A 24,575-nucleotide genomic window follows, 5' to 3' on the forward strand; every position below is an offset into this window, starting at 1 on the left:
CTCACCTCACCTGCACCCAAACCCTAACTCACCTACCCCGCCCTAACCCTCACATCCACACAATCGCACACTTACCTGACCTGTGACCTAACCCTAACTCATCTAACCCACCCTAACCCTCACGTCCACACAATCGCACACATACCTAACCCACGCCGTAACTCTAACTCACCTAACCTGCCCTAACCCTCACGTCCACACAATCGCACACATACCTAACCCACACCCTAACCCTAACTAACCTAACCCGCACCCTAACCCTAACTAACCTAACCCGCACTCAATCACACACTTACCTGAACCCAACCCGTAACTTTCCACCACAGCACTGAAAATACCGAAGCAACAGAAACAGATAACCAAATTCTTTCTCTAAGAAAAAATTTGGTTTTCTGTTGCTTCGATATTTTCAGCTTTCGCTGAATAGGGGTCGATATTAGAACATTCGAAGTTCTGAAACTTCTAATGTTCTAATATAGACCTGCTCATTTGGCGTGCTATATATTCGAATGGCTCTTAAATCATTAAATGCCTGTGTTCACTGTGACCTGGATACAGTGGTGTTTTGGCATGCTATCTATTCAAATGTGTCCTCAATCATTAAATGCCTGTGTTAACTGTAGCCTGGATGTAGTGCTGGTTTGGCATGCTATGCATTCGAATGGCTCTTAGGTTCATAGGTAGATACTAGGCTATCTGCCCTAGGGCATTTATAAGCCTAGCCAGAGTGTATTTGGCTTCCACCTCCCTATTAGATTAGCCTACTGTGCCTCTGTAAAGTAGGTCACAGAAGGTACCCTTTTAAGATTAGTTTACTGTGCCTCTGTCTAGCAGGGACACAGAAGAGATCCTAGGGGTGAATTTGCGATTTCCCATCCACGCATCCAGATTTCGCTTGAAGAGGGTCAGCGAGGAGCTATGTCTAACATGAATTGGGATTCTATTCCAGAGTGAGGGGAGCCTCTGGGAAATGAATCTGTCCCTCCAGCATGTCCTATTTATTTTTGTGCTGTGGTTTAGGTCCCTGGAGAGTGTAGCTCTAAGGGACTTGGATTTTTTGAGGTGGAGCATGTCCATTAATTCTGGGTTTGACATGGCTTTGTACATCAGGCATAGATCACCTCTGAGTAGGCGGTAAGCAACTGAGTAGAGCTGGAGTTTCTTTAGTCGAGCTGCATAGGACATCTGTTTGTAGCCCATGATCCTCTTGGTGAGGTACTTTTGGGGTCTCTCCAGTTGTTGCAGGTGTCGGGTAAGGTACATCCCAAAAGGGGCATTGTATTCAATTATGGGCCTGATGAGTGACGAGTAGAGGGGCACAATGACCTCTCTTGATCTAGATGCGAACCCTTTTGTGATAAGGTGGGCTATATAGAAGGTCTTTCTAACCACTTTGGCAACGTGATTATCAAAGGAGAGATTGCTATCTACGTTGGTCCCCAAATCTCTAATTACTTCTTCCGTACTTAATGGATTACCACCTATGTGGTAATTTGTGGGCACCTTGTTTTTCCCAAAGGGGATGACTATGCACTTTTTAGCATTTAGCTTGAGGCTGTGGCTCTGGCACCAAGCATCCATCTCTGTGAGACCCTTTTGGAGGATGCTTGTGTCAGCTGAAGATTCGATTATGGCCCCCCAGTTTGCAGTCATCTTCAAACTTTGTCCGCCATAATCCCCCCGTGTTAGCCTGAACCTCAGAGAAGTATATACTGAACAAGAGAGGTCCCAGAACTGAGCCCTGTGGGATGCCACTTGTAACTGGTTTGGATTCGGACATGGCACCTGCGATTACCATGTGAGTTCTATCTCTGAGCCAGTTTGCAACCCATCTTGTGATATAGGGGTTGATATTTAAGCTGGTAAGCTTATTTATGATGCCTGAGTGGGGTATTGTGTCGAAGGCTTTTGAGAGGTCCAGGTAGTTTGTGTGGACTACCTTGCCCTCATCTATGGCTTTGGTAACTGTTTCAAATAAATCTACTAGGTTTAAGAGGCAAGATCTGCCCTTAACAAAGCCAAATTGGGTAGGGTCCAGTGTCTGGAGGCTCCCAATGTCTTTGTTTATGAGTTCCATGATAATATGCTCCATAGCTTTACAGACCAGACTAGTCAGGCTTATGGGGCGATAGTTTCTGGGGTCCATTGTGGCACCACCTTTGTGGAGTGGGACCACAGTAGCTGTACGCCATTCTTTGGGTACATATCCTGTAGTAAGGCTAAGTTTGAACAGTGACTTAATGTGAGGGTTCAGTTCTTCTTGGAGCTTGTGTAAGACACAGCCTGGGACACAGTCCGGTCCCATAGATGCTGTGTTTTTTGCTTTGGAGAGGGCAGCTTTCACCTGTGCATCTGTGATGTCAGGGAGGTTACATTCAGTTGGGATAGGCATTTGCTCCTTTGGGGGGAGAAGTTTGCACTGAATCTGTCTGCCAGGATGTTGGCTATGTCTGTAGATTCAGTATATTTTGTACCATTATGCAACAATTCAGAGCATATCTGGGAGTTTCTGCCCATGTTCCTGACATAACTAAAGAAGGCCTTGTGATTATCTTCAGTGTCTAGGGCAATTTTTCTTTCGAAACTGGCCTTTGATGATTTTATGAGGGATCAAAGTTTCTTGCTAATACTGATCAGAGATGCATTCCCTTTTTGGGAGTTTGCTCTGTCATGTAGTAGCTTCCTCCTTCTGTTGTATAGCTTATTTATGGCCAGGGTCCACCAGACCGGTCTCCTGTTTTTGGAGGAGTGAGTCTTGGTTTTATTTGGGATAGCACGATCCATGCATTCCTGCAGGTGCTCATAGAATGCATTTGTAAAGGATTCTGCGGATTGGGCTGTATTATCCTCTGGCCCAGGGGCTTTGAAGGATTCCACCTCAGTCTTGAGAAGTGCAAAGTGGGCTTTTGAGAAATTCTTTACAGTGATTTCCTTGGCTGGGGGTGGGGACGGGATATGGTTATCCAGGGAAATTTGTTTATGGTCTGATCTTACCAATGAGGGGTTTACCTCTGGTGTGGAACATAGAGTCCCCATGTTGGTGATGACCAGGTCCAATATGTTGTTCCCTCTTGTGGGAGTGGTGACCAGTTGTTCCATTGCGTTAGAGTTTATAAATTCAAGGAACCATTGGGCGAGGGTGTTTGGGCTTGAGTAGTTTTCCCAATCAATGTTTGGGTAGTTGAAGTCACCCAATAACATAGTGTTTGGAGAGACCTTCATATTCTCCAGTGTTCTCAGGAATGCCAAGTTGGGTTCCTGTAATAGGGAGGGTGTTCTGTAGCAGGCTACAAACTGAAAGGCAGTTTTGCCCGCTGTTAGTTGCACATGGATGGTTTCCGATGCTTCGTGCAGTGCCACTAACCTGGAGGTGTAGGTATCTTTGATGAATATAGATACTCCCCCTCCTTTTGTGCTTCAGTCGGAGTTTTGGGGCCGAAACGCATGGTATGAGTTATAACCTGTTAGTGCTGGGGTGCTCTCAGGAGCCTTGAGCCAGGTTTATGTTACTGCACAGACATCGATTTTCTCCATACTGAGGAGAGCCTTGAGTGCGTGCATCTTGAGGTTTAGACTTCTGGCATTGAGTAGCATTACCTTTAGTTTTTTTATCCTTGGGTTGTCTATGGAGGTGGGTTTGTCCTTTGAGCCTTACCTAAAAAAGGCACTATGGGGGTGGCAAGAGCCTTGGCCAGTATACGAAAGTCTAAGGGTGACAGGTGCAAGCCGTCCCTAGCGAAGCAATGTGGCTTGTCGAGCATGTCATCCCAGGCTGACAGACACTGGATCCCCTTTGAATGACACCAATACTTTAGCCAATTGTTGAAACTGATCATTTTGTCTTTATACTGTGGCATCATTCTTGGTGAGGGCAAGATGCTACTCAAGATCAGGGTCATACCAGCCTGGGCTACATGATCAGAGAGCTCCTCTATGTCTCTTTTCATGTAGTCCAGGGAGGTACGTCTCAGGTCATTCACACCAGCATGGACAAAGATGGAGTCATAATTGTACTTGCTTTGGAGTGACCTGAGTGCTTGCTTTATGTGGCAGATCCTGGCACCCGATAGGCAGCTTACAGTGACCTTCTCCTTGTTCAGTCTGGTGAGCGGGACGTCAGTGTGCCGGACAATAGAGTCCCGTATATCAAGTGTATTTGGTGTGTTGTTTGGCCTTAAGGGCTGTGACTGTGAGGCACACTGATTTTGTGAGATATGTGATTCATGGGTATTGTTGAGGGTTGGCTGTTGCTTGGATATCTGCTTAGGAGGTCTTTGCTGTTTAGGCAGATTTTTATTTAGAGCCTCTGAGTATGTTTTTGTGTGTTTATGTGTTGGGTATGCAGATGCAGTAGGTCTGTGTGAGACTGGATTTGTGGTGTGGGTGGTTACCTTTTCCTCCTGACTGACTGTGCCAGTCTTGGGTTGAGAGAGCTCTGCCTCCAGTTTGGCTGTGTAACTGCATCTCTCACATGTATTAGAGTTTGTTGGAAGGAGGAGAGGGTTGTCTGTGTACATAAGGCAATTGTAACATAGCCTCAAAATTCCCAGATTCACCAGCTGGACTGGAGAGTAACCTTGAAACTGACCCTTGGACATACCAGATTAGTATAGGGAACTGTTTTTTTACTGATCAGATTAGGGAAGGGAACTGATTTTTCACTTGATCAGGAAGGACCAATCGGGAGCCTAATACTTATGAGAAGTCAAGGAGGGTGTAGTGCTTTAGTTAGTTAGTGTTTCCTTATAAGAGCTGAGCAAGTGCAGGGCTTTAGAAAGAGAACAGAGTGATTACTTTGAGAGTTTGAACAGTTCTAAGGGAAAAAGTGAAGAGCAGACTTTGTGGAGCCTGGAATAGTTTAAACCTGTTTAGGCGGCACTGCCCGACGCTGCTCAGTGCGCAAAACCGCGCAAAAAAGAGAGTTGTAGGGTTTTAAGAGAGACAGATCAAGGAGTTTAGAACTGACCCAAAATTGCCAATAAAACTACAGCTTCTAGGTAATAACCACTCCTCCAGGGACAGGCAGGCTGTTCAGTGTTAACCACTCCCACTGGTGAACACAGAGACTTTCCTTTAGCCCAAGCAAGCACTGGCCTTCTAGAAACTTCCAAACAGTTCAGAACAGCAAATCTGTAACTGAACTTTCTTAACTTTCAGAAAGTGGGAAAAAAAGCAAGATTTTTTTTTCTTTTTCTTGTAGTTTAAAGGTAGCAGAGATACACAAGCAGCAAAATAATCACAACAGTGCAATAAATGACCCCCACACTTGAGTGCTAGGCCAAAATCATGTAAAATGCAGTTTTAAGAGAAAAAATGATTTTAAATGCCTGTGTTCACTGTGATCTGGATACAGTGCTGGTTTGGTGTGCTATGTATTCAAATGGCTCTTAAATCATTAAATGCCTGTGTTCACTGTGACCTGGATGCAGTGCTGGTTTGGCGTGCTATGTATTCGAATGGCTCTTAAATCATTAAATGCCTGTGTTCACTGTATCCTGGATACAGTGCTGGTTTGGTGTGGTATCTCTCTGAATGGCTCTTAAATCATTAAATGCCTGTGTTCACTGTGACCTGGATGCAGTGCTGGTTTGGCGTGCTATGTATTCGAATGGCTCTTAAATCATTAAATGCCTGTATTCACTGTGACCTGGATACAGTGCTGGTTTGGTGTGGTATCTCTCTGAATGGCTCTTAAATCATTGAATGTCTGTGTTCACTGTGACCTGGATGCAGTGCAGGTTTGGTGTGGTATCTCTCTGAATAGCTCTTAAATCATTAAATGCCTGTATTCACTGTGACCTGGATACAGTGCTGGTTTGGTGTGGTATCTCTCTGAATGGCTCTTAAATCATTGAATGTCTGTGTTCACTGTGACCTGGATGCAGTGCAGGTTTGGTGTGGTATCTCTCTGAATAGCTCTTAAATCATTAAATGCCTGTGTTCACTGTGACCTGGATGCAGTGCAGGTTTGGTGTGGTATCTCTCTGAATGGCTCTTAAATCATTAAATGCCTGTGTTCGCTGTGACCTGGATGCAGTGCTGGTTTGGTGTGGTATCTCTCTGAATGGCTCTTAAATCATTAAATGCCTGTGTTCACTGTGACATGGATGCAGTGCTGGTTTGGTGTGCTATCCATTCAAATGGCTCTTAAATCATGCTTACTATCTGCTCTGTTACTTAGTTGAAGTAAATCTTACATTTCTGATTATACTTCTAACAAGAGATTTTCTATTAAACAAATGAAAAAAGGTTATAGCATCAAATTTCTGGATTATTGTCAGATGTGGGTATCCATAAGTGGAAGCCACCCTACATATGGCTTTAAAATGGGTACAAGTAACAGCTATAAGGCTAACTGACTGAGATGGCTGGTTTGCCTATAAATTGTTCATTGCAAACTGAATAAGTTTTGATCTGGTGAAGTCTAGCTTGTCGGCATTGAATTCTCTGGGCACTGTTTTCCATGGCAAATCACTGCCAGTACAGGGTTTAAGTACGCAGTGGCAGCAATTCATTCAGTTTCAAACACTTTGCTTATCTTCAGATCAGTTCGGCCATTGGGTTGGTATATATAGGTTTGGGACTGTGTATCTGCGTGTGTGTGAGGGGGTGGGGATCGGTGTGCTCCACCTTCTAGACACACTTACAGTTTGCATTTTCATTGTGTTGAAGTACTGACTTTTTGTGCTCATTGAATTGTTTTTCTTTTCACTGAGACGTGATTGAGGGATCGCTTTAAATATATACTTTTATTTCATTTGTTGGAGTACTTTCTGCTTGATATACTCTTTTATTGCCAAGCATGAAAGACACACTACATGGATTTATTTATTTTATTTATGCTAGTTATTCTGATTTCAAAACTACTGTATGATTCAGTAGAAATACAAGTGCCTTAAATGTCTGCTTTAAAGCAACGCATTGAGCCAGAGTAATTTTTTAGAGGAGTGTAATTTATTGTATCATATATTCACATCCTATGGCAATGCAGACAATGGCATGTAAAAGCAGAAAGAGACTGCATTCCAATGAATTAAGTAAGGGCTCTGTTTCCTTTTGCTGTTAAATCTTTTGGCTGTTCCTAAATATGCTCCTCTGTATATGGACAAGTTTTCATTTGGGTTGTTACAAAGCCAAAAGAGGTTTACTAAACACTTAAATATTCTCGGTTACTGACCATTATATAGCATAGCCATCTATTAATTTGACATTGTGGTTAGCAGCAGACACCCAAAGACAGCAGCTGATCCCAGCACTAATGGGTCATTTGATTAGGTTCGTTTACAGGGCATTTTGTCCTGTGTGACTTTAACAATGACAAAAATGCCATCTCTATGACTGCTTGTATTTCTTCAAAATTTGATTCCTAACCTATAATACATATTATTAATGGTCTTAATTAAATTAAGAACTGTGCAGGGTACACCTTCTTAGATCCTATTTATTCTTGCTTAATTCTGATTGCTTATAAATTCAGCAGGCATCATCAGGGATAGTTTTTTTTTTTCCAAATGCCTTAGTCTTTCCTTTTTCAAATTAGCCTGATGAAGGTTTTTATTCTGTTTGAAGAGCTTCACATCTGGTGTGTTCAGTCTTAGGTTCATTTTGCAATGCTCATATAATATGCAATATTCATATTAATGTGTGTTTATGCATGCATTTTTACATTCATTTAATGCAAAAATGCTAACAGATAAAAAAAAAAAATTCTTAACAATAAATGAAAATTCTTCCTGTTGTGTTTTCTGGCTAATACGTGAATATGAAAGCAGAAGGTGAGGGCCTTCTCAGTTCAAATGTGCAAAGGGCAGTCAGTTGATAAACGATGTGTGTAGCCTATTTCTGTCCTGTAGAAAGAAACAAAAGAATGCATTTTCAGGAAGCAAAAAGCAATGATAAACACTAACTACAGAAAACATAAGTATGCATATTATAGTAGAAATAACACATTATACTTTAGAGGTGGAGTAGCATTTATAATTTAATGTATTTTGGCAGACTTTTTATTATATAAGGCATCTTTCAGAAAATGAAGACAGTTCATCATAATGTACTTCAGGTAAATAGATTTATGTGCCAAATCAAAAACTTTAAGATATCTCTTCAGTAATTACAGAGTTGTCTTTATACTTGAATAAGAAGAAAAACATTTTTATAATGTTTGTCTCTAAGGCCATATTTGTATCACTACATCAACCTGTACAAATATTCTACCTGCAGCTTGCTGTCATAGCATGTACTAACAGAGAACAGTGCTAGTCACAAAAACAGCCTCACATTCAACACCCTCTTCAGAAATGTTGGATAGTTTGCATTTTACGGTCATGATGTGAAAGACATGTACAATATCATGTTTACATGGGAGGCAGATTCATACCTCTCAACCTCTTAGAGCAAGAAATCTGGACAAAGCCATAAATAAAAGTGGGAGAGTGGATCAAAAATTGGGACAATTTTTAAATATTGCTCTTGCAAACTTAGAAAGTCGATAGAAAAACAGGTTTTGTATTAGCATGAATTGTCTGAAGGATATGAATCTGAAACTCAAATGTCTGTCATTATTTTTGAACTTCAATCTTTAATGATTTACCACTTAATTGTCAGAAAGCCACAATTTTATGAAAAATGGACAAAAAATAGGAGACCAAAAGCTGGACATTCTGCGAAAATCTGTACAGTTGGGAGGTATGGGCACTGTACACACCAACTGTAAAAATTAAATAAATAAATAAATATAAACAAATAAAATGCAGCTGACTAAAATATTCATGTAAGAAGGAAGACACCAAAAACAGACCCAGAAATGATAATTAGTCCATGCAATATTTAGTAAAGCACAAATAACATCACAGATCAGTGTATTCATGAACACAATAACAATGTATAAACAAGTAAAGAAGTTATTGAATGAACATTACAATACTTTCCTCTTCTGCTTTAAGTGTCACATAACACTATGAATTTCCAGATGTTACAGTGTCTCAAACATTAGTGTGATATGATCTCCATGCTTTTGCATGAGCGATCACTAAGACACAAAATGAACTGATGTTCCTTCCATATTTCTTTAAAGAATTGACAGATGAATGCCTTTCCCATTTTATATCATCCCACAGATTTATTTTACGTCAGCTCACTGGCACAAACTTTTCCTGTCTTTTAAAATTATAGAGCCACAGAGATGTACTAATTAGTTTTGCATGTTTCCTGTACCTCACTCTCTGTAATGTATCTTCTGTTTTTTGTTTTCTGTTTTTTCAAGGTATGTTTGTCTGTGTTATTTTTCAAAGTGATTTTGTAAGTTATTTCATGTCACTACATTGTTTTGACATGTTTTCCCATGTTATGTTAAGCTGAACTTCCTTTTCTGATACAGACTTATCTACATGGCAAAATGCTCTGACACAACTAGGCATATCTTTAATATTCCCAGATGTAATAGATATAATGCCTCTGATATTCTTTATCACATACAAGTTGCATCTCATTTAAGCAAGATATTTGGAGGTGGTACAGAACTGCAAAGGTAGTAGGTGATGTTGAAAACACTTGGTTCTCTAGTTCATCTCCCACATTAGTACATTGTAAGCCTTGTTTGAACATCTCCCCTGTGTCTTTGTCATTTTTCTGAGGAAGTGGAGATCCCTCCCATCACAAAGCAATGTAAAGCAGTAGTGCTCTGGCATGTGTATGTCTGCCGCGTGCATATTATTTGTGTGTGTGTGTGTTGTGAGTGTAATTTTCTTGTTTTTGTGTGTGTGTGTGTGTGTGTGTGTGTGTGTGTGTGTGTGTGTGTGTGTGTGTATCTGTTTTTTAATGAACTGACAACCCATGCAAAATTATTTCTTTCTTTATACTTGCTGCTTCTCAAGATGGGTTCTTACAGAATAATTTTCTGTCTATCTATTAGAAGCACAGTGACTTAAAGGTAAGATCTCTGCTTCACAACTTCTGGGTTCAGCATTTAGTCCTGTGTTTCTGATGCTGTCTTTGTGGACTTTACATACTGTCCTTGTATCTCTGTGTTTTTTTTTCCAAACTTCCCAGTCTTACACCTCCAAAAAGGGTGCCAGTTAATTAGCTACATTAAATTGTCCACATATTTGGTATTTTTTCTTGATTCCTAGATCATTGTTGAAAAGCATTAAAGGATCGTCCCAATTTGCTACCTAGTTAACAAAAATAAATGCATACATTGATGGTCGGATGCATTATTTGTTTATGAGTTGTTTTCTTTTTGCATGGCCCCTTATGAGATGTGTGTGTGAATACATATTTCTAGTTTTATATATATATATATATATATATATATATATATATATATATATATATATACTGTATGTGTTTTTATATATATATATATATATATATATATATATATATGTGTGTGTGTGTGTGTGTGTGTGTGTGTGTGTGTGTGTGTGTGTGTGTGTGGTTTAGTCTCAGGTACTTGACTCACAGGCGATCGAGTCCTGGTATGTTCAAAACCATTCCGCAAATGTCAGAATGCTAAATTCTGATATAACCAACACAAGCACTAAATGTCAAAACTCCCTACCACTCTGGACACAGGAACAAGCATTGCTATGGGTCCAGAAGTGGACAAGGTTGGACAGTTGATAATGTCAGTGTGCGACATTACAACATTTGCAGTGTGGTTCTTGCAAAGATGGACTTGACCACCTGTGAGTGGAGTACCTCACAGTAAAAGTATATTGATATATTATGTATTTATAACATCTCAGTGGATATTTGTCCAAAGGAAACATTTGAAGAAGAATACTTACAGCAAGAAGAAAGTAATACTAGGATAAAAAAAATGATTAAGAAGAAATCCCAATCCCTCCGAGCTACACGCTCTAGGGACCTAAACCTTGTCACCACAATAAACAGAACATGCCGGAGGGATAGATTCCTGTCCCAGAGACTTCACATACTCTGGAATAAACTACCTATCTATATCAAACAAAGCTCCTCATTAGCACTCTTCAACAAAAATCTTGATGATTGGATGGGAAATAGGAAATTCACCCCAGGGATACCTTCTGTGGCTCTGCTTGACAGTGACACAGGAAAATAATTTTCTTGGGTGGCAAAAGCCAGGGTACCTTTTTGGCTGGGCTTGTATAGGCCCCAGGGCCGAAAGCATAGTACCTACCTATGAACCTATGAACCTATAAGAAATAAGTATATGAAGTTTGTATGAGTACATACTTGGAGTAAATCAGTATGCTGTTTATTTCACCCAAGACTGCAAGCTATGGAAGTAAAGTCTTTTTCTGCCATGCTGGGTTTTGGTGTATTCCACAACACATAGGACCACTGTATCACAAAACTGCAGATCTCCCATGGAGAGATTTACATTTAAGAGTTAATCTACTAAATCTTATTGATGCAAAACTGAAAATATCCTACTCACATGGCCTGCTCCAGACAAAATTTATGCACAGAATATATTCTGATATATGGATGACCAAGGGCAAAGACAGCATTTCATAGTCTTGCAATGTCAAAGAACCTTACCTCTCAACCTCTTAGAGCAAGAAAGCTGGACAAAGCCATAAATGCAAGTGGGACAAAGGCCCAAAAATAGGGACAATTTTTAAATATTGCTCTTACAAACTTAGAAAGTTGATTCAACAGGTTTTGCATTAGCATAAATTTTCTGAAAGATATGAAATCTAAAACTCAAATGTCTATCATTATTTTCTAACTTCAGTCTTTAATGATTTGCCACTAATTTGAAATAAAACCACAATTTTATGAAAAATGGACCAAAAATATGTGACAAAAATCTGCACATTCTGCAAAAATCTGTACAGTTGAGAGGTATGCATAACAGAAATATATTTAACATATTTCTCATAATTTAGAGTATTGTAGATATGCATGTGTGCTTTGAAAGAGGTAATCAAATAAATTAATCTGACTTCTTTATTTTATAACCAATTATTTGCTGCAGTTTTCAAAAGTTACTATGTGAACTATCCATGTGTACAGTGCTTTTATTGCCTAATAATTCCATCTTTTTTAAAGAAGTCGAATATATTCCAATCAGAAATTTGCTTGTCAATCACAAAATGTCCTGCAGAATCAGTGCACAGTTGCCATTTGCTTCCATCAAGCCCTTTCTGTTTAGATTTAGTAAAAGTAATTTTGCCTGTACCATTACCCTATGAAGCACAAAGCATTTTGACAAACTAATCTATTTAGTAATCTTGCAAGTGGCTAAGTTGTCCTTGTGAACCTTGATGGCGTTGTCTTAGCTTAGAATAGTAGCACTGTGTTTATGTAGGCTTCTGGCTGGCTTTCTTTCAGCCTATTAAGCAAAATTAAGGCCTAGAAAATCAGATTATGATGTCCCCTGGGAGTAGCTGATAAGTAGCAGATGACAATAGGATATCCACTCACACTCTGCCGTTGGTGTAGTATTGGTGCTGATAGATACTAAGCCAATTTGTTGACAATTTGTTCTCATTAGAACCTTTCCTATTAATCTTGTTTAATATCCCTTTGCTTTTTGTAAGAAGCTCAAGTTTTGCATCTTACATCTCTGTGGTTTTGCTGTTGCAAGGCTTTGCTTCTCTTGCCTTAAAAGTGACACTCTGTTGTGTGGAATTAGTCTGAGTACAGTGTCATGTCAGATTCAGAAGCACAGCTGCTTTTTTCAATTGAAAAATTAGTTGTATTACTTATCACAAACCTTTTCTTGATGTTCTTTAGTCATTTATAAAAAGTTGCTTTGCATTTGTATGTAAAATTTGTGTGTGCATGTATGCGCATGCCCATGTGTGCTTTGTGTAGATGTGTGTATAAAATGTATATGCACATTCATAGACTCAGATAGGCATATATAAATATGCACTTATTTGATTACATCTGTTTTTGTAACTCTGCATTGAAGTGAAGTACAACACATCAGAAAGAAATGTTGAATCCATCTTAGTAAAACTCAAAAATGTGCTACATCCTGTGAGTGGCAGAACAAATCCAGCACTCCTTTTTAATTGCAGTTCATATATATATATATATATATATATATATATATATATATATATATATATATATATATCTATATGAGAACAAGTCAAATGTTCACTGTGTGTTTGGTCAACTCTGGACTCACTGATCAAAGTTCTTCAAGTTATGTGTCAATCATATGAAAGAGGGAGAACAGAGTAGTCTCTCTTTGCCAGTCCCATTTTAAAGTGTGTGTGTGTGTGTGTGTGTGTGTGTGTGTGTGTGTGTGTGTGTGTGTGTGTGTGTGTGTGTGTGTGTGTGTGTGTGTGTGTGTGTGTGTGCGTGTGTGTGTGCATTTGCATGTGTGTGTGTGTGTGTGTGTGTGTGTGTGTGTGTGTGTGTGTGTGTGTGTGTGTGTGTGTGTGTGTGTGTGTGTGTGTGTTTATGTGTGTGTGTGTGTGTGTGTGTGTGTGTGTGTGTGTGTGTGTGTGCGTTTGCATGTGTGTGTGTGTGTGTTCGCGTTCATGTATGCATGCATGTGTGTCTGTTTATGTGTGTGTGTGTTATTTATATGTATGTATTTGTATTCATATATAAGTTACAGCTGATATTCTGGGGACTGCAATTCGAATACCTTTAAAAGCAAGTATAAGTCCTGCCAATGTGTGCTAAGTGGCTTTCAGTACCTTTCACCATTCTACCTCCATTGAGGTACAGTGGTAAGTCATAGGAGTGTGGGGGCACAGTCATCCACACTAGGTAGGGGTGCAGGATTAAAAGTACTGAAAAATGCTTGAATGGCTTACACCACCAGCTGTTTTAAGGGGCTGATGTGGAGCAAACCAGCATTTAAGTAGTGATGTTTTATATGTGACCAGATATTAAAATGCAAAACTACAAATTATATTGGTGCATTCTATGCAAGGAACAGAGTATGTCTGCAACAGACTTTTGCCCTTTGTACTGCAGGCACCTAATAAACTAAAATGCCTCTTCCCTGTTTCATATGACTAGTGTTATAAGGTAATTGCCTTTCTCACATACTATTTATCTACAAAAAATTATTAAGACACTGAAAATTTTGATATAATGCCTACTGAATGTTAAATAGGGCATGTGTGAAAGTAATGGATACTGTAAGTTAACAGATTATTATGACATGGGTTGATATGGGCATTTCATTGGCAGATATTAAAGAGAGTGGTAGCTTATCCACAAAACATGGAATAATAGTAAACACTAACACCAACCATAGCAGTTTCAGTTAAGGCCCCTGTAATTATTGAAAACTAGAGCACGAGAGAAAACAAAAAGGTTTATAGTATGATTCTTGGATAATCTAGAGTAATAGTTATATGTGATATATCAGTGAGGCTATAAAGCATTTCAAAGACTGTCCTACACTGCATTTTAAAATACTCATTAAAGATGCAGTGCAGATAACTGGATTTCTCATTCCTAGGCACAAGACCGAATGTGTAGAATTGTATTTTGCAGAGCTGCAGTTGGTAACTTTAACAGTGAAACCTTGAAAAGGCTTTTCTAAAGAAATACAAAAAAATATTTCATGATGGACATATCTTTTAAGGTTGGCAGCATAATATTGTTACACTGACCTTGCAGAAAATGTACTGACTTTTTATAGTATATGCATGCTGGAATTATTTCTTTTAATTTTGCAAGACAGGATGATTTTCTGTTTGCATTCATACCTGCTTTTGCATATGATGCATGGAATTCTTAGACCCTCACTAACACTTGCATTTTCTATAGCTGGTGGTCACTGGATTTGATTTGAAGTTTGTAGCAGATTCAAGTGAATTTCAGTGGCCTAACCAACAACTGTTCTAGTTACCTATGTACCCAGAAATCTCACCAGCATGCAATGTAATTTATAAGGAAATAAAAATAATTTAAATATTCAAGGACACAAAGAGTTACATTTCAGGATACTGTGCACTCAGGACAAGACACTGCACAAAGTCATAACTATTCTCTGAATACTTGTAAACCTGGTAATGTGCACTGCCCTCACTTTAAACTGTTTTAGAATGTGGGAGCTAGAATATGCTGCCAGGTAATGTAATGTGCTCCCTAAACATGCGTTGTCTTTGCATTACAGTTGATAAATGTGCTGCAAGTTGCAGACACCATATATTTTGCCCTTTAGTGAAGGAATGCCACATCCCTGCAGATTAAGGCATTTTATTTTCTCATGGGCTGATAAAACTTTTCTTGGGTCAAAGTGATGTGAACTCTGCATATGTTTGCACTTTTCATGAATTCCAGGTATCTAAGCAATTTAAAATCGGTCTGATTTTTATTCGTATTTGATTATTTTCTTCTTCTTTGGCGATAGCAAAAGGACTAAAAAAAATCAAAACACTGATTTTTTTAAGTGATTCTGCAACAGTAGAGAGCTGAAGGCATGTCAATTTAAGTGCATGTTGTAGGAATGAAACCAGGACCTCTGTGAGATGACTTTCCCATTCACAGGTGATTGCTTTTTCCTTCTGGAGTTTGTTTCTGTTCTTAACAGAAAGTTTCTTAGTTTTCTTTTAACACCATGTTTAATTTCAAATCAGCTAGTCAGTCAGTAGCTTAAACAAAAAAAAAGAAACTACCATTTGCTTGGGCTTTGACGTTTTACTACATAAAAAGATTCCTCATAATAAAGCATGGTATTTTAAAAAAAAATTCTGAATAGCAAAGTAAAGGAAACAGATGTGCCTATAGCATGATTCAAACTGCAGAATACATTTTTTGTTCTACATTTGGATGTTTTTTTAGTTCCATATGATTTTCACAAACTGCAGCATTTTCTGTGAGAAAGTGCACATTATAAAATTATAATGAAACATGCCTTACCAACTATTCATTATACAATTTTATATTTCTCTTTGCTTTTACTGTCTGTGTCATTTGTACCTGGATGTGACATAAATCTAGAATTTTCAAAATCTGACCTCTGATTCCCAAGATACAGTTGTGATTGTTGCAAATGAATTTACATTTCTCATGGATTGCAATGTCTTTCTGTGTTTCACACTTCCATTGTTAAAACACATATCTATAGTTTAATCTGTAAAGAATGCACCTTTTTATTTATTCACACCATCTCTAATAAGCTGGGATCCAAGTGACACGTGTAAATTTTGTTTAACCACACTACATTTGCTCCGTAATTAGTGAATATTCATCTGTCATGAGCAGCAACTTTGATACCCCTCCCTGCTAACACATCCTGTCATAAATAATCAATGAGCCCTTATTAATATTCATGAGTAGGAATATGTGTAGTCATGTGCGCTGATGCAGAGACAAGGGGAGTGTTGTCATGACTTGAGCTAAAACTCTCCGTGTATGAGTGAATGTGCATGTGTCTGTGATACTTATGGAGAGAGAGAGAGAAGAAGGTTTTTCTGCAACACACAACCCTTTCTTGCGCTTCCAGCTAGCAGCACAGTGTCTGTTTGTATGAGTTCTATGCTGCAGTGACTGATGAAAGGTGACAAACAAAGGAGTAGGGTAAAACCCTGTCACTTCAATTGCCTCTCATAACTGGGGAAAATAAAAAGTCCTGTGCTTGTTTTACTAACTATAATGGGCTGCAATCTATGCTCTTTTCAGAAGAGAGAGGAACACTACAGACTGCTTTATGAAGTTTCTCAGGTGAGTGTACACAACAGAGAGGAAATCATTTCATGCACCTTTGGAATTTATATTATAAAAAATGGATCTGTATATGATGATTTCCCCATCATGTGGAAGCTGGCAGCAAAGTTTTAGCTCTTCATATCTCGACTCATCACTCCCCCTTCCGATGACTTCTTACGATACTCCTTTTAGACGTGTGGGACTATAAAGGAAGACTGGTGTACCAGTAAGAAGTCAGATGGGTAACGCACGAACAGTAATTGAATAATTTGTCACTATACCTGTGTCTTGCATTTGGCATGATTTAGTTTACCTGAGCTGTATTTGGTGGTGGGACAAATATCTTCAGTCCTAGTTTGCTGGTAAATTTGTGAGAGTTTACTCACAAGACGTCTTTATAAGATCAGTTTTATCACCTAGAGGTGGGTTTTCTGAATGTGCTAATGTTCTCTGCCATCTCTAATGACTTTATATGGGTACTATTTTTACAATGCAAGAATCACATTATTTCTATGCATTTCTAAAAGAAATACTGTATAGAGAGAAACAGATCAGTAGAGTGGAAGTTGTATTCAGTGCTATTTAGGCACTTTTTTTTTTCTTATCGTAAGGTTATAGATTAATGATGTCTTATGTAATCACTACAAATCAAATATCACTAAACTCAGATGCATATTTAATCTTTGCAACTTGCTAAATATCTACTGCTCTCAAAACATGGTTGTGCAGTTTACTGATGTTAAGTATTTCTGTTCTAGCAAAAGCTCAAGCATTCCTACTATAATACTTACTGTAGAGGTGGTCCTATGTCTAGGTAAATACCTACACTGATTCTTAGTGATACTCTGTCCAATATGCACTCACTGTTATCAGGTTCGGCATGTCTGCTGATCAGAATTTTAAGGTTGCAGTCTGTATCTTGATTAAGGCTGTGTATATCAGACATCCCTTTCCACATTCTGGAAATGCAGTATGTTGTGTGTGTGTGTGTGTGTGTGTGTGTGTGTGTGTGTGTGTGTGTGTGTGTGTGTGTGTGTGTGTGTGTGTGTGTGTCTATACAGATTTGGTCTAGCCGAATTACAGTTTTATTTTTTTTTATTTATTGTTTTTATCTTTGTGATGAAGGTACTGAAAAGATTGCCATCCTGAGGACAAGCAAATATTGCAAAAATATAGCCACATGGCTTCTTATCTTAGCAAACTAGAGAATGCCTCTGACATTTTGTTAGTTGAGATTTCATTTTCCCTTTGGCGAAGTGCCTGACTGCCTACTGAATGGATTTTTGTTAACCCATGGGGGTCCAGAAAATCTCTACATTTATTATTGGTGTGATATGTTAGTAAGAGTATGAACACGCTGTGTGAACCTCTGCGGTATCAGTAAGAAGCAAATAAAAAAAAAAAGAAATTTTTGAGTTCTGCTAGCAAAGAAGCAAGGCAAGCAATTATGTTTGTGTTCTGGCTTTCTGCAAGATTTTCCTGACATGATTCATTTCACAGTGGGCTAATTACAAAGTTGATTCGTTGCACATGAAACTGCCTCCCTGGTTGGTACCTTAATGTACTCTTTCACGTTAATGTGATCAGAGCCTCATTAGCTAGTTTCCAGAATGAATCAGTGCATTAATTAAATGTAAAAATGTATTTTATTATCACCACAGAGAGGCTAAGAAGGATTAATATGCTGACCTAAATATTACCTGGCAAATGAATTTTGTCTGTTTCTGCTGAGGTATCACTATCTTCTTTGATACCCTTATGTATGGTACTGTCCCTCTGGCAGTCAGTGTCTTGCAGGCAAACAACATGCCACTAGCTTCATTGCGTTTTATGACACTGTGTTGTGCTGTCCCTTGCATCAGGTAGTATATATGGGCAGTTAAGTAGTTATTTATTATAAGTCTGTTCATTCCAGATGCTAGTAATATCATCATCAGTCCTCCAATGTTGTTTATTTCCTTGTTGCATAGGCAGATATTTTCAGTCTTTTTTGTGATTTTGTAAGGCAGAAAATTCTTGTAGTTATTCGCAGAAACAGAATAAAAAAATGTGTTCTATTTCTGGATGCTCAAAGCAATGTAGCAAAAATAATTCTGATGTGTAGGTACATTGGGGTGACTTATTTAACTGAAGAAATGAAGGAAAAATGCCAGGAATTAAAAAGTTAGCACAGAGTACCTTATAGATGTTTAATAGTAAGGAATACTGCAGCAGTGAATGTAAGGACATCTTATATTGCAGGCAGAAGCTGTGTATTGTGTTAAATAATGTATTCATATTTAAATAGCACACGTGCTGCTTGTCAGAAGTAAAGAACTGGGCGAATGGCATCTTGATGTTTCATGGTCTTGGGGAAAAAAAGTCTTGTATAATGAGAAGCTAGTCATAAAAAAAAGAAATGGAATAAAATGAGACCTATTAAATTAGAATCACTGAAAACCTCAGGCAAGCAGTGATGTTTGGACTTCCATTTTCAGTTTTTGAATCATTTTACTGAAGAATGACAGAATTCTGGTATCCTTTGTCATTTTGATAGAGAAGTTCATATCTTTACACCTCTGTTTCTGGAGAAGACATCTGAAGTGTATGCATTTGCCCATCATAGGAATACTCCTGCAGAAGAAAGAGGAAAAGGGGAGGTCATCATAAGTTGGCAAATAAAATAAAGCTGGTCAGAATGCATTCCCTTGACATAGCTGCAATATGTTTCCAAGGCAATCTCTGCATCTAGCAGTAATGAAAACAATTAAACCAGTCCTGATGCAAACACCCTAACTGCTTAGTTCAGATTACTTTCCTGCAGAAATCTACCCCCCCCCCCCCACAATCAAAACAAAAGGACTGCTGCATGTCCCCGTTTTCTTTCGTAGTATGATTACAACAAACCGTAAAATACATAACGTTTGTTTTTTGTCCTGCTGTCTTTAACGGGTGGTATTTGATCTTACTCTGTTGTTTTTATACTAATGATCTCACCTGTCACCTAGATGGCATTCTCTGCACTGGACGCTCTGTTCTCCACTTTCACTTTCTAGTCTTTTATGTGGATACTCAGACTTCTCTTCCCTTTGAGCTCATTCACAGTCCTTGCACCATGTGAGCTAATTCGTCATTTTGGGAGCTACAGACAATGCTTTTTAGCTTCATAGCCAGACTCATGATAGGAATTGTATCTCTTTCATGTAAAGTTTATGTAAGCCTTAGTATAGAAAGAAATAACTTGTACAACAACATTTTACCTCTAACTAGACTTCATTGAGAAATAGCAGAAAAATAAACTTTACCCAATGTCTTGAACATAGGGAGAAAAATGCACTGTGAAAATCCATCTTGTCTCGGTTAATGGGCTTCCCTTTTCACAGCTGAGCTGTCAGCTTCTAGATGTTTCTCATTCCAGAGGCCTGTAATCCTTCTAGGCCATATTCTACAACAATATCTGTTGTGTTTACCCTTTCAGGTACTTGTCATTTAATACTGTGTGATGAGAAGGCTGTTCCCATTATTGCATTGTCTTGGTGCACAATCATGTGTATAAGATAATATAAAGCTTCCCTGCACAGGTTAAACTTTGGTGTCCTACACATCAATAATTCTCTGCTCAACCACTATCTCATTTGCATTTACAGCTCCCAAGGTGTGCATCATAGCTCATTTTAAAGCTTTTAAAGGTTTCACCTTCAGTTTTCAGTCCTTTTAACCAAGATTTGTATGGATCCTTCCTTGTTTACCAACTGCGGCATTACATAAATCCACTTGTGATTGCTACTCTGTGAGGTTAGATAGCTAGCTGTTTCCATATCACGCAAAGTCCTACTATTCTGCTGATAGCTGACTGTTCTTCCATCTGATTATCTGCATAGCTCTTTTGCTATTATATTTTATAGTTCTGCACTGCCTGCAAGCATGAATCCTGATTTGCACCTGCTATTATCTTTATTTATGTTATCTGTTTACAGACTCTTTAATGTTCCTGGTTTCTACATAAAAGTAGAAACTTGCTACGTAGTTTGTAGCTATACTAAACTGCAATATACATGTAAACAACTATTTCCTAATGATTAGCTCAGTTTCAAATAATGCTACAAGTTTTAATGAAGTCTCAATAAGCATATTATAATAGTATATAATAACATTGCCCACTACTCGGGTGAGTTGATGTTATGTGCCTGGAATCCTAGCTTGCTTTTAGTGCATATAAAAGTATTGTCTTTAAAAAACACAAAGACAATATGACTATTTGAACACAGACAATAAAAGGAGACCATTAGACTATATAGTCAGTCTGTCAGCATGGTATAGCAAACAAAACTTCCCCTTTCCCCAGTTACTTCACTTCTACCTCCATTTCCAAGCATGACTGAAACACATTGTCATTGTTTACTCACCCCTTCCTTTGTCAGTTCATGCCAGACAAGTGACACTGACTGCATATCCCTATTATTCTGTGAAACCGGGCTCAGCTCTTAATCATAGAGTCGTGCGAGTCATTTCATTCACCCCAAGAGTGAGAGTTTGACTAGGATATGCATCACATGGGTGCTATTCTATTTCTGTATTATTAAAAAAGAAGTATTCTTTGGTGACAGCATCAGTGTAAAGTGTTCTATATAAGCTGCATTAACGTGGGCGTATGGCATCTTGTGAATATTCATGTTGGTAACACACACTGTACTTACCTCTGACTGCAGGTGCAGAAAATTTGCATACTACAAGCCACATTTTGATGGAATAGCTACCTGCTTGCCATCCACATACAGAAGCATGTTGGCAATATTCATAAAAAACAATATAATGTAAGTCAGAACCCTACCATATCCCTTTCCACAAACAAATTTAGATATTAACATGGACCATCCCAAGTTCCTAATACATTTGCTGGATGAATTTCCAAAACTCTAGCGTACATTGACAGCATTTTTGTGACCCAATGCATAGTACCACATTGCTAGCAGCACATGGCACTTATTCTGTTAGCCACTGTCCTCATGAAATGCTGTCCCTTATCCTTTCACCTGGTCCTTGAAAAAAATTCTCATGAAAACCATGCCACACTACACACTTTGATACCTGGATAAACAGAAAAAAACTTCTTAATCAACATGGTATTTAGGTATATGTCAGTACCATGGTAATCCTATCACTATCCACTGACCACATCATCAGAGCCTTAAATGGTGACAGAATGGCATTATTAGCCAGTCCATTCCATTCTGGAAAACATCCCAAAACATCTATGAGTCTCTAAAGGTCCTTGTCAATAGTTTCACATTTACATGTATAATGGCAAACTCATTGTTAAGGTCAGTGTCATTTGTCCACCAAACATTCTGTGCGTACTCTCACTAAATGGAACCCATTCATTTATTTGCATTCTAGGAAGGTTTGCATGTCCCCAGAGGTATTCTGTTTCTCTTTATTTTATTCTCCACTCTTCTGTCTTACAGCATCCATCAATCCACCTTATGTTTATCGCCCACCGTTCTAAAATCTACTAAAGTTTATAATTAGTGAATGCAATATTTTATAAATCCAAAACACAGTATTAACTGCACACTGTCTGCAGCTTTTATGTTCTCTTTATAAAATCTGGGTTGAGCTTGAAAAGGCCTACCTGTTTCAATGCTCTGTCCCAGTTAATAAGCTAAAATATAACAAAATAAATAAAACGCTGAGTAACTGTGTTCTCAGTTTAACATTAGAAGTCCCAGAAAGGCATGTGCTTGCATTCCTACACTTTAGTTGGTCTGCATTTGAACTTTATTCTGATTGGCTAAGCATCTGCTCTTGGTTTTATGCTGCCTACCTGCCATTAATAAGGTAAGAAAGCACATGGGGCTATTAAAAAGAGTCTTCGATGAAAAATCTTGTCCATTACATATTTATTATGGGAACAGAACACTCAGTGGTAACAATACCAACACACATTTAATGCTATTTAAAACAAGAAATGGCATGTTTAAGAGTCCTTCCTGACTGGTGGACAAAGACTGAGGGTGAGAAACAACCTGGGGTATTTATTTATAATGAGTGACGTGAGTATGAAGAGGTTTATTGAGGATGCAATGAGTACGAAGAGGTATGACTAAAGTGATTAAAGCAGCCTCTCCCCAGAAGCCATAATAGTGATCAGGGTTGGTGTACTTGTGTTGTGGGATAATGTGTCTGTCTGGTACTTTCAGCTTCAGTAGAGAATGAAAAATAATTTCCAGTTTTGCAGAGTATGGTCTACAGTATTATTCTCTTTTCACCAAAAAGGTATCAGAATTGCAAGGTCTTCTGCCAAGCACACCTGTTTTCTACTTTTGGGAGAGCAAATTTTGGCCTCTGCACACAAGCAATAAATCTTCAATCACAAAACTACTGCCTACATCCTACCTCCAGGCTAACACGTCATGAAGAACATGATTCTAGTAAAGCACATGAATACTGGTACCAGCAGCCTCAGCAGACCCTTTTGGGAAATGTGCTTTCTCAACACCTGGTCATTCTGTGTGGGATGAGTGCAGCCCCATTACATGGTGAAGTCTCTGGACTGGCTGATTTTAATGCCAAGTTTCTGTACCATCTTTGTATCCAGCATTTTATTTAGGATTCCCCAGATTAATTAATCCTGCTATCAAGCCCCATCACTTCTGGCTCTTCCATCCATGTTAGACACCTTATCCAAGAATAGAAGTAAAGAAGGTTCTTAGTGCTTGGTGGACACATTTGCAAACATGAGGTGTTCTCTTGTAGATATGCTTAAAACTCATTCCTTCATCTGTACTGATTTAAATGTTATTAAGCACGCTGTGCCATATGCATGCACATCCTTCATCTAAACTGATTTAAATGTTGTTAAGCATGCTGTGCCGTATGCATGCACATCCTTCATCTATACTGATTTAAATGTTATTAAGCACGCTGTGCCATATGCATGCACATCCTTCATCTATACTGATTTAAATGTTATTAAGCACGCTGTGCCGTATGCATGCACATCCTTCATCTATACTGATTTAAATGTTATTAAGCACGCTGTGCCATATGCATGCACATCCTTCATCTATACTGATTTAAATGTTATTAAGCATGCTGTGCTGTATGCATGCACATCCTTCATCTATACTGATTTAAATGTTATTAAGCATGCTGTGCTGTATGCATGCACATCCTTCATCTATACTGATTTAAATGTTATTAAGCACGCCAGCTGTATGCATGCACATCCTTCATCTATACTGATTTAAATGTTATTAAGCACGCTGTGCCGTATGCATGCACATCCTTCATCTATACTGATTTAAATGTTATTAAGCACGCTGTGCCGTATGCATGCACATCCTTCATCTATACTGATTTAAATGTTATTAAGCACGCTGTGCCGTATGCATGCACATCCTTCATCTATACTGATTTAAATGTTATTAAGCACGCTGTGCCGTATGCATGCACATCCTTCATCTATACTGATTTAAATGTTATTAAGCACGCTGTGCCATATGCATGCACATCCTTCATCTATACTGATTTAAATGTTATTAAGCACGCTGTGCCGTATGCATGCACATCCTTCATCTATACTGATTTAAATGTTATTAAGCACGCTGTGCCGTATGCATGCACATCCTTCATCTATACTGATTTAAATGTTATTAAGCACGCTGTGCCGTATGCATGCACATCCTTCATCTGTACTGATTTAAATGTTATTAAGCATGCTGTGCTGTATGCATGCACATTTGCCATGAAAATACTATGAAATAACTATGCAGCATTCTATTGTTTTTATACTTTGCACCCTGATTTTGGCTGAAAATGTCTACCTGCATTAATCAATATTTCTTGACCAGTGTAACAGTTATAGGTTTTGGTGCTTGATTTCATAATTTGAACAATGAACTTGTAGCTACCATTAGGACAATCAAAGTTAATATAACTCTGCAGTGAGCATTGAATTTCACTCAGCATGTGCATAG

At 38.4% G+C, this 24,575-nt stretch overlaps 1 protein-coding gene across 2 annotated transcripts in view; it reads left to right on the forward strand.

Moving 5' to 3' along the window:
* Window positions 1–16,295: 16,295 nt before the first annotated feature.
* The window catches only part of PDZRN4 (PDZ domain containing ring finger 4), a 953,431-nt gene continuing 945,151 nt past the window's right edge, over window positions 16,296–24,575 (forward strand). Inside the window, exon 1 of one of the 2 annotated variants that reach the window (XM_044087444.1) lies at window positions 16,296–16,632. In XM_044087444.1, the coding sequence (XP_043943379.1) occupies window positions 16,564–16,632 (69 nt within the window). In that variant the 5' untranslated portion in view covers window positions 16,296–16,563. The remainder of the gene's footprint in view (window positions 16,633–24,575) is intronic. The other variant, XM_044087445.1, reaches the window with a different exon arrangement.

Source organism: Protopterus annectens, chromosome 11.part0 (assembly GCF_019279795.1).
Source record: "Protopterus annectens isolate FY-2018-M chromosome 11.part0, PAN1.0, whole genome shotgun sequence".
Lineage (NCBI taxonomy): Eukaryota > Metazoa > Chordata > Ceratodontiformes > Protopteridae > Protopterus > Protopterus annectens.